Here is a 13,195-nt window from a genome sequence, read left to right as displayed (position 1 = left end):
TGAATACTGATATGGACTTTAATGTTAATACATGCAAACTAACTTAGATTGGATGGTCTAGATTCCCTAAAATACCTGGAACCTGTGACTAGCAATACAAACAACAGGGGTTTTGATTATCAATCAAGACACAGGAGAATGACATACACAATTAAATAAAGATTGTAAAGGAAGTAACAAATGAAAAAGCAGACAAGATGTTAGGACATACAGAAAGAAGACTGAACAACAACGTCATTGTACTGCGAAGAGCAGTGGTGGGTTGTTTTTTTCCAGAACCATGGAGAATGCTGAAAAATGAAGTAGTATTCAGAAGAGAAAAATCATAGAAGAGTAAGGCTATAGTAAGAGTAGGAGGAATGACTGAGATTATTCCATTGGGGTTTTTCTCCCCAGACACGTATCAGTGTATATAGAAGTGCATTTAAACCACTAAGTTAAAGTATTTTATAACAGTAATTGACAGAATTAAGCTAAACTGTGCACTCTGTGTTATACCTTACTTATTTATCCATGTGTTTATCATGGAAACTTTATTTACACTTCTGCTTCATTGGCTGAGCTCCAGGCTAAAAAAAGTTTACTTTCAAAAGGAAAGCTTTCTTTTTTTTTAAATACAATAATTTTTAACAAGATATATTCTGCTAGTTATCTGAAAACTAGTTAAGCAAGTGAGCTCAAGTGCTAAATAAGCTAAAGCATTTCACTTTGCAGACAGGCAAATTTAAGTGATCAGATACATGCCACAATTTTCTAATCACCAACCTCACAGCAAGAGTTCAGTTTCCTCAACGATTCAGGCTACCACACAGCCTGCCTTACATAGATGGCCTCTTCAGAACATTATTTTTTCAGGAAGCCCACAAACCCCTAACTTTAAGTAGGCAAAATATTTTGCTATGAGTTCATACAATAGTTTAGTGGATTTATAGTTCAGAATGTAAACAAACCGGCATACAACCGTTCTGAAACAGACTTTGAGACTATAAAGACTATCACAGCGTAATTCAGCATATTATACCAGTTTCTAAAAAAGAAGAAAGCAGTATTTTCAGAGATGTTTATAACCTTAATTTGCAAATCCAGACATTTTGCATAAATTTGTATTACCATTTCTTCCATACTCTGCATGTTTTTCGAAAGCCAAGTTTATTCAACTATCACTTCTGATGATGCTATGACACATCTTCAACTACATATATACTAAAAGCAATTTAAGAACTCTTTGAAGTATTTCAGTCACTCCACTGAATACTACCTTAAGGTTTTTTACCAGAGAGTTTTTCGTCACCTTGTTTTCTGCAAGTCACCAGTCTATAACTACTAGAGAGTGTGGGTTGAAAAACCGAGAGGAATTAAATTGAGCTGATTACCATGCAAGTAATCTACACATTTTAATGAGTGCTGCTTTTGTGTCCGCCTATGTGCCTTGTGTAGCCTTGTTCTCATGTTTTTAACTGCAAGACCACCATGCACTCAAAAATAATATTAAAAGCACAGTTCAAAAATCAGCTAAGACATCAGTTATTCAAGAGCCACTAATAAAAACATTGATTTAGTAATACCGAACTCATCCATCTGATGCATGAAAGTAACACTACAGATTAGAGTTTGAAGCATTGACATCCATGCCCCTTCCCCAAAACATAATTCATTTGATTGTGAGACTTTATTCAAAGTATTTTCTAAGTATTTTTTTAAAGTAATTCTATTTTGCTAGCTATCCTCATAACTAGATTTATCTTCTCCTGTAAGCTTGCTTTGTACTTCATGAAAATACTTTTTAAAACCAGTACCTAAAATGCTCAATGCGTAGAAACATAGAATAGTTAGGGTTGGAAAGGACCTTAAGATCGTCTAGTTCCAGCCCTCCTGCAATGGGCAGGGACACCTCGCACTAAACCATCCCACCCAAGGCTCTGTCCAACTCAGCCTTGAACACTGCCAGGGATGGAGCATTCACAACTTCCTTGGGCAGCCCTTTCCAGGGCTGGAGACCGGTAACGAGTGGTGTCCCTCAGGGATCAGTGTTGGGACCAGTCTTGTTTAACATCTTCGTCGCTGACATGGACAGTGGGATTGAGTGTGCCCTCAGCAAGTTTGCCAATGACACCAAGCTGTGTGGTCCGGTTGATATGCTGGAGGGAAGGGATGCCATCCAGAGGGACCTTGACAATCTTGTGAGGTGGGCTGATGTCAACCTTATGAAGTTCAACCACGACAAGTGCAAGGTCCTGCACCTGGGTTGGAGCAATCCCAGGCACAGCTATAGACTGGGCAAAGAAGAGATTCAGAGCGGCCCTGCAGAGAAGGACTTGGGGGTGCTGGTCAATGAGAAAATGAACATGAGCCGGCTGCAGTGTGCGCTTGCAGCCCAGAAATCCAACCATATCCTGGGCTGCATCAAAAGAAGCGTGACCAGCAGGTCAAAGGAGGTGATCCTGCCCTTCTATTCTGCTCTTGTGAGACCTCACCTGGAGTATTGTGTGCAGTTCTGGTGTCCTCAACATAAAAAGGACATGGAACTGTTGGAACAAGTCCAGAGGAGGGCCATGAGGATGATCAGGGGACTGGAGCACCTCCTGTATGAAGACAGACTGAGGAAGTTGGGGCTGTTCAGCCTGGAGAAGAGAAGGCTGCGTGGGGACCTCATAGCAGCTTTCCAGTACCTGAAGGGGGCCTATAGGGATGCTGGGGTCAAAGAGTCAAAGATGAGTCTTTGTCAGGGACTGTAGTGACAGGACAAGGGGTAACGGGTTAAAACTTAAACAGGAGAAGTTTAGATTGGATATAAGGAGGAAATTCTTTCCTGTTAGGGTGGTGAGACACTGGAATCGGTTGCCCAGGGAGGTTGTGAGTGCTCCATCCCTGGTGGTGTTCAAGGCCAGATTGGATGAAGCCTTGGGTGACATGGTTTAGTGTGAGGTGTCCCTGTTCATGGCAGGGGGGTTGGAACTAGATGATCTTGAGGTCCTTTCCAACCCTAACTATTCTATGATTCTATGATTCTATAAGATGGTCTTGAACCTAATCCTCTCCTACAGTAGGCCTAAGGTCTTTATTCTCACAGTCCCTGCATCTGTTTTCCAAGACTTGGGTGGTGTGGTCAGAGCATTTGCCAGTGAAGACTGAGGTAAAGAAGTCATTAAGAACCTCAGCCTTCTCCAAATCCAGGGTCATAATTATTTCTACATATTTCATTTTACACAAATTAAAGTCAAATTAGTTATAAGGTACACTACTGCAATTCAACATGAAGTATAAAACCAATAAATAAATCCACATACAGCTGACCCAGAGTTATTTTTTTAATAATATCAGTACCTCCTTGAAAGGGGAGCACATTATAATAAAGCATTCTACAATTTAATGCAGAAAAAAAAGTCTAATTAATTATGAAGGCATATGCTCCTCTCTTCTTTCCAGTGCTAGACCTTAATATTAGTGTTTTTAAAGTCCTTAAAAACACCTCACATTCAAGTGAATTAATATGTCAGTGAAAATAATGAATATGTATGTGATGAAGTTAATAGTGCTTTTAATATATAAGAACATTTTAATGTTCTCATTTCTGAAGATGAATTGAGAGGTAATGATGACTGTAATCTCTCACCTCTATCAAGATATTATCAGTTCTCAGTTAAGGAAATGCAGTCCAGTTCTGACCTTTGAGAATGCTTGTGTCAAAGTTCTACTGGCATCTACATACATGTTATGAAACAATTTATCTCACATTTGTCTGTAGCCTAGTACCACAGACATTAAAAAAAAAAAAAAAAAAAAAAAAAAAAGGCATGAAAAAAGAAAGCCTCTCCCTGGTTTTACCTAGTGTTTGATCAAATGAATTGCCTACTCAACATGAGTGTGAAGTACTGTCCACAATTATAAGACCAGAAAATTCAAAGCAGCAAGGTGATTTCTTTCTCTGTTAGGCCAGTGAACACAACTACATCTACAGGTCTAAAAATGTAAAATTACAGAAGGCATATGCAACCCTGACTAAACCCCAGTATTTGTATTCAAGCTTAATTATCCTTATAACCTATTTTTTCCATTGTATGAACACATTCTGCAGGTTTTTCATTCCTTACCCTGCCCTAGATCCAAACTTTATCTTTCTCCTGTCAGTCTTCACACATAAACAGTATATGGCCACAGCTCCCATTTCACTGAGGTAATAAACATGAGAAATACTTATATTATGCATGAAAATGGAGCTGACCCCAGCCATTAGGGTTTACTGAAACCCAAGGATCTTTGTTCCATTATTAAGCCTGCGAGAAAAACATATGCAGCAAGTTAACACAAACCATTTCATGTGCAAGTTCTATTTATAAAGTGATTTTTCCACCCTAGCTACCCAGCGTAATATATATTTTGTCATCATAGATACAAGTACTGCTTTCTCTCAAACAATGAAATGAAAAACAAGAGATGGCATCTTTCTCTACCACATAATACAGATGACCAAGTTTTATAACTCAAAAATTGCCAAGTTAGGGAAAGAACTTAATATACAATTGATTCAACTATGTACAACTAAAATAATCAACAACAAAAACATGTCCCTGAAAGTTACCAAGGTTATTCTTTCAGGAAAAGTAGAAAATAAGTTATTTTTAAATTGAAATTCAAGAGATCATTGAAGTTAAAAAAACAAACATCCAAACAAAACCAAAAAACAACACAACAAATTCATATTTACTGCTCAATATATTTACCCTTACCTGCTTGTAAAAAGAACAAAGAAAACCAAAATTATCTCTTCCTATGTGACAAATACAAATAAAATGGGAACTATATCATGCTTTAAAGAAGTCTTCACACTAAATACAGTGTTCACAACCTTCAGCCATATAATACATCTGAAAAAATATTCATCCCAATTCTCTATGCAGCAGCATTTATAATTTAGCACTTCTAGTTCAAATATCATCACATTACCTCACTGAGTTACTTTCAGACTGCTGAATGTTTTGAAAAAATTACTTCAGGGACACAGCAATAGCTCAAAATAAAACTAGTTTTGGAATCACAAACCCTCTTGCTTCCCTTCCTCATTTTATAATCAAAACCAGAGGAAAAAAAAAAAAAAGCTGTCTTTTTAAAATTGAAACCATTAATAACAATGTTGGCTAACTCAATGGGTGCCAAGCTGAGATAAACTGACATTTGAAAACAAAACAGACTCATTTTAGCTTTTATGTTACAACCCATATATTAGAAGAATTAGAGGGCTACAGTCTTAATAATCTTGCAGGTCGAAGGAGGTGATCCTGCCTCTCTACTCTGTTCTTGTGAGACCTCACCTGGAGTATTGTGTGCAGTTCTGGTGTCCTCAACATAAAAAGGACATGGAACTGCTGGAACAAGTCTAGAGGAGGGCCACGAGGATGATCAGGGGACTGGAGCACCTCCCGTATGAAGACAGGCTGAGGAAGTTGGGGCTGTTCAGCCTGGAGAAGAGAAGGCTGTGTGGGGACCTCATAGCAGCCTTCCAGTATGTGAAGGGGGCCTATAGGGATGCTGGGGAGGGACTCTTCATGAGGGACTGTAGTGACAGGACAAGGGGTAACGGGTTAAAACTTAAACAGGGGAAGTTTACATTGGATATAAGGAGGAAATTCTTTCCTGTTAGGGTGGTGAGACACTGGAATGGGTTGCCCAGGGAGGTTGTGAGTGCTCCATCCCTGGCAGTGTTCAAGGCCAGGTTGGATGAAGTCTTGTGTGGGATGGTTTAGTGAGAGGTGTCCCTGTCCATGGCAGGGGGGTTGGAACTACATGATCTTGAGGTCCTTTCCAGCCCTAACTATTCTATGATTCTATGATTCTAATCTGCACAAGAGGTAACGAGTTTATCAAAAGTACTTCTGAGATGCAGTAAAGCAGGTGACATTTGTTATTTTTGGTTAAGTATTTAAAATTAGAATTATTTTAAAATAAAACAAAACATATGTGTTATAAAACAGTTTACCAAAATGCAGTATTCTTCAGCTAGCTCTACTTGTTTTAGCTCTTAGGAAAATATACTGTTAAATTTTGCAAAAAAATTCTATGCTTCTAATACAGTTCCATATTTAAGTATTTCACAACATTAGATGAAAAGCTACTTACTTTTCATGGCTAATCAGATTATCTCAGAAAACGAAAACAAAAAGTAACTTCCTGTGTAAACTTTTTTTAAAAAATAACAACTACAGCTAATGTACCTATGTCTCTATTTTATATTTTAGCCAATATTTCCAGTAATCATATAATTGTTGATGTCATCTACCTGGACTTGTGCAAAGCGTTTGACACTGTCCGACACGACATCCTTGTCTCCAAATTGGAGAGATATCAATTTGATGGATGAACCACTCGGTGGATAAAGAACTGGCTGGATGGCCACACACAAAGAGTTGTGGTCAATGGCTCGATGTCCGGCTGGAGACCAGTAACGAGTGGTGTCCCTCAGGGATCGGTGTTGGGACCAGTCTTGTTTAACATCTTCGTCGCTGACATGGACAGAGGGATTGAGTGTGCCCTCAGCAAGTTTGCCAATGACACCAAGCTGTGTGGTCCGGTTGATATGCTGGAGGGAAGGATGCCATCCAGAGGGACCTTGACACTCTTGTGAGGTGGGCTGATGTCAACCTTATGAAGTTCAACCACGACAAGTGCAAGGTCCTACACCTGGGTCGGAGCAATCCCAGGCACAGCTACAAACTGGGCAGAGAAGAGATTCAGAGCAGCCCTGCAGAGAAGGACTTGGGGGTGCTGGTCGATGAGAAAATGAACATGGGCCGGCAGTGTGCGCTCGCAGCCCAGAAAGCCAACCGTATACTGGGCTGCATCAAAAGGAGCGTGACCAACAGGTCGAAAGAGGTGATCCTGCCCCTCTACTCTGCTCTTGTGAGACCTCACCCGGAGTATTGTGTGCAGTTCTGGTGTCCTCAACATAAAAAGGACATGGAGCTGCTGGAACAAGTCCAGAGGAGGGCCATGAGGATGATCAGGGAACTGGAGCACCTCCCGTATGAAGACAGGCTGAGGAAGTTGGGGCTGTTCAGCCTGGAGAAGAGAAGGCCGTGTGGGGACCTCATAGCAGCCTTCCAGTACCTGAAGGGGGCCTATAGGGATGCTGGGGACGGACTCTTCATGAGGGACTGTAGTGACAGGACAAGGGGTAATGGGTTAAAACTTAAACAGGGGAAGTTTAGATTGGATATAAGGAGGAAATTCTTTCCTGTTAGGGTGGTGAGACACTGGAATGGGTTGCCCAGGGAGGTTGTGAGTGCTCCATCCCTGGCGGTGTTCAAGGCCAGGCTGGATGAAGCCTTGTGTGGGATGGTTTAGTGTGAGGTGTCCCTGTCCATGGCAGCGGGTTGGAACTAGATGATCCTGAGGTCCTTTCCAACCCTAACTATTCTATGATTCTAATTCCAAGTTTCACCTATCAAATTCAACAATGAATCTGAACCACCAAACACAGCAAGACAAACTGGTGTAAAATCAAGAGACATTCTCACTCTTCAAAAGCAGAAGAGTGAAGAAACCAGAAACACAGGGTCAACATCACTGCATACACTGCATAACGGAAGTAACAAATAGTAAGTAAAGACTATGATTTCTCCATTAATAGGAAGTTAGTTACTTTTATCATACCTTTATCTGCTGTCTTCTAAGCATTGCAAGTTCCCTCATATCTCGGAATGGCTGTAGTAAGTACTGGTAAAGCTCTGTCGTAGCTTCTGCAAGACTACCGTAGGCTTCATCTTCCATTTGATACAGTTCAAGCAGCTCTACCATGCTTTCAGTGTTCTTATGTCTTTCCAGAAGCTGCAGAAAAAGTGTCAATTTTAATTAATGTATTAAAACATTCTTGCTAAAAGTGAGTCATTTAAAACACTTTTTTTCTGCCTATCCTCTTGCAGTATATTCCCTCTCCCACAAAATCAGCAAACAAACAGAATCTTAACCCCCACCCACATCTTGAGCTCAGCCAGTCACATATGAGCACATCCCTGATAACCTGAACTCAAGACGTGCAGCACTCCTTCTGATCTTTTAATTCAAAAAAATCCCTGGGAAGTATTAAATACAAGCACAAAGACAGCTCAAAAGCAACCTAGTACTATAATATGGTAATGTGGTAATCAGATATGCTACTTCCCATGTTTCCCACTTTCAGGTGTCAGGAGGTAAACACAGGAAGGAGTGATAGGAAAGGAGACATAAGCAATGTCACCTTTTGATAATTTTTGGGGTTTGAGGGGTTTTTGCCTGTCTGTACTTTGGACCAACAGAGTCCCATTGCATAGGTACAGCTCCACACATATAAAGAAGAATCTATATGAAACAAAACAGTGATCTGCATTTCTGGTAATTTTGCCTTCTGGTTTAAGATTTTAGCCTAGACAGTTTAGACATTAAATTTCAAATGAGATTATTATCTAAGGAAATTATCTAAGTATGATACACTAAAAAAAAACCCCAAACAAACAAAAAAACCCTTAAAATAATTTATGCTTTAATTCATATAAGAAAACACAACATCATCAAAATCTGTCCATTCTTTCCATTAGTTCTTATGAAGCAAAAAAATTCATCATGTTTTTAATTTAGATGCTTCTTTTGCGTCTACTTGGGGCATTTGCCTAGGCAGACCTCACATGCTGCTGGAAATCTTTAACCATTTCTGAAAAAATATTCCACCATTTAACAAAAACTAATCTCATACAGAATAATGGAGTACTTGATGTATTTACAAAGACAGGATTATATGAAATTCATTCCCTTCTTATGCAATCTTCAAACTTAAAGTCTCTTGTCCTTTATATATAATCTCAAAAGTATATATTCACAGTCTAAGTTCATTTAAACCTAACATAGATTAGGTACAATGTGGATAAGCACATAGTATCTTCTGTTCATTCAAGTTGGATGCCAAGCCTACATGAAGTTCTCAGTATACCCAACTGCATCAAGTATCGTAAGTGGAAAACAAAAAAGGGAACAGGTGATCAGAAACTGAAGCTTTGGTCAACAGCCCTTTGACATCTGGTTCATTTATATCACAGGACAGTCAACAGAAATCTTGATCACCATACTGTCTACTCAGTTTGCTCCATTACATTTATATTACTATGCTGTAGTTCAGTTACGTAACCAGGTAAGAAAAATTTTCTTTCTTCATAATGTAAATTTCACTTCTGAAGACCACTGTAACCTGGACTCCCTTTGAAGCATTACAGGTCAACCAAGAGTAGAGAGAGGATGCAGAGGAGAAAGTAGAACAGCTCATGCTAGCTTTATTTGTATGTTCAGCACTAAAATAAATATGTTCAGCACTAAAATAATGGTCAGATGACAAGCAGGAAGAGTTCTCCATCAACAAGGCTTAGTCAAGCTGAAAGGTCTGGGAAAAATCTGTAAAACAGATCTGACATTCCTCAGTAGCATGAGACCATTTGTTGTATTACCTGAACAACTTCACCTAGGAAATTGTTCCTACTGCAAAGTTGTTTGTAATGCCCTTTTGGTGTCTTCCAGCAGCACATAGTATTCTGTGGCATTTGATTCTCACTCAGATTATTGGGTGGCACACTGAGGCTTGCAGTCTGTAAAACTCACATTTTATGAACATACAGGGCTAAACACACATAACAACCTGCAAGCAGAGGGACAGAAGTCACTCAAGATGCCCTTGGTGTGAGCCCTAAATCGCTATGGATTTCATGCATTATTTTAAACACACAGGCACCCGTTTCCTCAGCAATTCTTTCTTGTTACTAGTGCCTATAAACAGAATTGCCATTTCAAGCCTTCTCCTACTTTCCCCTGCAGTACCAGAAAACCCTCTTGCAGTCCCAATGTTGTAATCATTCCTCTGTCAAGGCACTGATAAACCAAACCTTTCTTCTCAAGACACCCAGTGCAAGAAGGGTCTCTATTATTAGCAGCAGCTCTACAGTACACAGTAATGTTCACTTCCTTTAGCTGCTCAGGCTATTACTATACTATTCAACAAATTCACACCTTTGTTTCATCACAAAGCCCTACTCTTCTACTAGAATACAAATTCTAGAGGGCAACAAAGAATCACAGAATGGCTACAATTCAAAAGGACCTTAAGATCATCTAGTTCCAACCCCCCTGCCATGGGCAGGAACACCTCACACTAAACCATGTCACCCAAGGTTCTGTGCAACTTGGCCTTGAACACTGCCACAGGTGGAGCATTTACCACTTCTTCGGGCAACATGTTCCAGTGCCTCACCACTCTCACAGTAAAGAACTTCACCCTTAAACCTAACCTGAACTTTTCCTATTTAAGTTTAAACCCACTGCCCTTGTCCTATCACACCGTCCCTAATGAGGAGTCCCTCTCCAGCATCCTTGTAGGCTCCTCTCAGATACCAGAAGGCTGTTGTGAGGCCTCCTCTTCTCCAGGCTGAACAGTCTGAACTTCCTCAGCCTGTTTTCACATGGGAGATGTTCCATTCCCCTTATCATCCTCATGGCCCTCCCCAGGACTTGCTCCAACAGCTCCGTATCCTTTTCATGAGGACATCAGAGCTGGATGCAGTACTCCAAGCTGCATTTCACGAGAGCAGAGATATGATTCCCATGAGCTGACTTCAGAGTGAAATTGATTATATCATTTTTTCTTCCCACCAAATGTTCACCTTTGTTTTCATAAAAGAACATTTTCTCCTTAGCAGAGTGTGTATTTGGCCTGTGTCCCAACACTGTAAACCTTACACAAAGAAGGGTTTCAAGAGTAGCATTGTAATACCTGCTAAATAAATGTATTCATTGTATGCAAACATTATTTTATTGAGACAGCTATTAGTAGAGGGACAGGATCACCTCCTTTGACCTGCTGGTCACGCTCCTTTTGATGCAGGCCAGGATACGGCTGGTTTCTGGGCTGCTGGCTCATGTTCAGTTTCTCACCAACACCCCCAAGCAGTTTTCTGCAAGGCTGCTCTGAATCTCTTCTTTACCCAATCTGTAGCTGTGCCTGGGATTGTCCTGACCCAGGTGTAGGACCTTGCATTTCACTTTGTTGAACTTCACGAGGTTGACACTGATCCACCTCTCAAGCGTGTCAACAAGAAACTTATTAACCTCATTCCAGGAACAGAACAATACAATGCAGGGCATTCGTTTTCCTTTACAGGCCATTTTTAAGGCCTATTTAATAGTCCTGATGCTCTGGAAGATAGTCATAACTTTGTTGGAGTTGAAGTGTCAGGAAATGAAGGACCACTGCAATTTTATGACCATCAGTATAGCACAAAGACATCATAAGGACACTGAAAGCAAGTATCTACCTGCAATTCGTTGGTTGTTCCGTAAAAATCCTCTCCATTGCTGGAAACAGTATGGATAAAGTAATGAATTAGGATTATATTCCTGCATATACAGAAGATAAGTAAATGGACACTGTTTCAAGGTTGTCCATGTCTGGTTCTGTTTGGTGTGCTGCTGAGGTTACCCCAATCCTAACAGTAATTCTCAACTCCTTCAGAAATATCAAACTCAAAAAAAAAACCAACCAAACCTAAAAACACCCAACACAATTGAGGGCAGGTCCTTCACACAGAATATACATACTCTTAAATTATTAACACAATATAAGCACCCATTCTTTCTTCCTATGGTAATGAAGGTAACGATGCACACAGAATCCATTTCCTGTGACTAATGAGGACTTCTCTGCATGAAAACCGTGATGAAATTTCAGTCAAACTACAGTTGCCAGGAAATGCATAACTAAATATGAAAACTGATTTGGAAAACAAAGAGTATCACCTTATTTGGTTTAGAGCAAAGACCAAAGAGCTATTGACTAGGAATGTTCTTCAAAACAGGTAGCAAGTTTACTAACCTGCAAGCACTGCTTACGTACAACCTCATTATACCCATCAATCTATTAACATGTTTTTGTACAGGCTTATTCAGACATGGATGAGAAACATCCAAATATTAAACTCTCCTAAAAATTTTGCAAATGAGCTCAGACACACCCTGATATTCTTTTGTCCTGTCAGATTAACACCATAAAACCGGTACCTCAAATTTCTCTCAGGTGGAGTTAAACATAAGAAAGAAGAAACAGAAGTGTGAAAAAATACTGGGGGGGGGGACGGACCCACACAGAGAAATCATGATATGCATTTGAAATAATTGTTATGGTATGTGCCAGGTAGCAAGAAGGCTAATGGCATCCTAGCTTACATCAGAAGTAGCGTCGCCAGAAGCAACATCCCACTGTACTCAGCACTGGTGAGGCCGCACCTTGAATCCTGCACTCAGTTCTGGACCCCTCAGTCCAAAACAGACACAGATGTGCTGGAGTGTGTCCAAAGAAGGGGCAATGAAGCTGCTGAAGGGTCTGGAGCACAAGTCTTATGAAGAACTGGGGTGGTTTAATCTGGAGAAAAGGAAGCTGAGGTGAGGCATTATCACCCTCTACAACTACCTGAAACAATGTTGTACCAAGGTGGGTGTTGGGCTCTCTTCCCAAATAACAACAGGACAATAGGGAATGGCCTCAGGTAGCCTAAGGAAAGGTTTGGACTGGATATTGGGAAAAAATTCTTCACCAAAAGGGCTTTCAAGCATTGGAGCAGGCTGCACAGGGAAGTGGTTGAGTGACCATCCCTGAGGGTATTTAGAAGATGTGTAGATGTGGCACCTGGGGACATGGTTTAGTAGTGGACTTGGCAGTGTTACGTTACTGGCTGGACTCAATGATCTTTAGGGTCTTTTCCTACCTAAATGATTCTAAGGGGCACTACACTCTCACTTTTTGGAACCGGTATGATTACCAATCGCCAAGTCTATGGCGTGGTAGAACAGAAGACTGATAGCTTTGAGTGTGCTTCTACACAGAGCCTTGTAAGCCCAATGAGTCCAGGCTGCTTTATTACCGCTAGTCCTGAAGGGGCACTGACATAGGAGGCAGATGGTGCCAAACTGGACGCACAGAAGACCTCTCCCACTTTGCCCTATAAAGCAGTCAGATGGAAACTTTTCTGTTCTGGATCAAAGTCAGCTGAAGCATTTTTTTAGTTGGCTGCCATCCAAACTGTATTCATGGTACTGGATAACAATAATGCTGGGTCTAGTACAGAATCCACTGAATCAACAATGTCATAAGGCAAACCAAGATCTCCATAGACTCAGAGCTAGTTTAACTGTG

The 13,195-nt window shown here is 40.5% G+C and overlaps 1 protein-coding gene across 1 annotated transcript in view; it reads right to left on the bottom strand.

The window, feature by feature from the left end:
* JMY (junction mediating and regulatory protein, p53 cofactor) overlaps positions 1-13,195 on the bottom strand; it is a 71,436-nt gene that overhangs the window by 41,590 nt on the left and 16,651 nt on the right. The window contains exon 2 of the mRNA XM_065662213.1: positions 7,648-7,821. Within this exon, the coding sequence (XP_065518285.1) occupies positions 7,648-7,821 (174 nt within the window). The remainder of the gene's footprint in view (positions 1-7,647; positions 7,822-13,195) is intronic.

Source organism: Lathamus discolor, chromosome Z (assembly GCF_037157495.1).
Source record: "Lathamus discolor isolate bLatDis1 chromosome Z, bLatDis1.hap1, whole genome shotgun sequence".
In the NCBI taxonomy this organism is placed as follows: Eukaryota; Metazoa; Chordata; class Aves; order Psittaciformes; family Psittacidae; genus Lathamus; species Lathamus discolor.
Note: the sequence above shows the minus strand (reverse complement) of the source record. Positions and strands in the feature narration are given on the sequence as shown.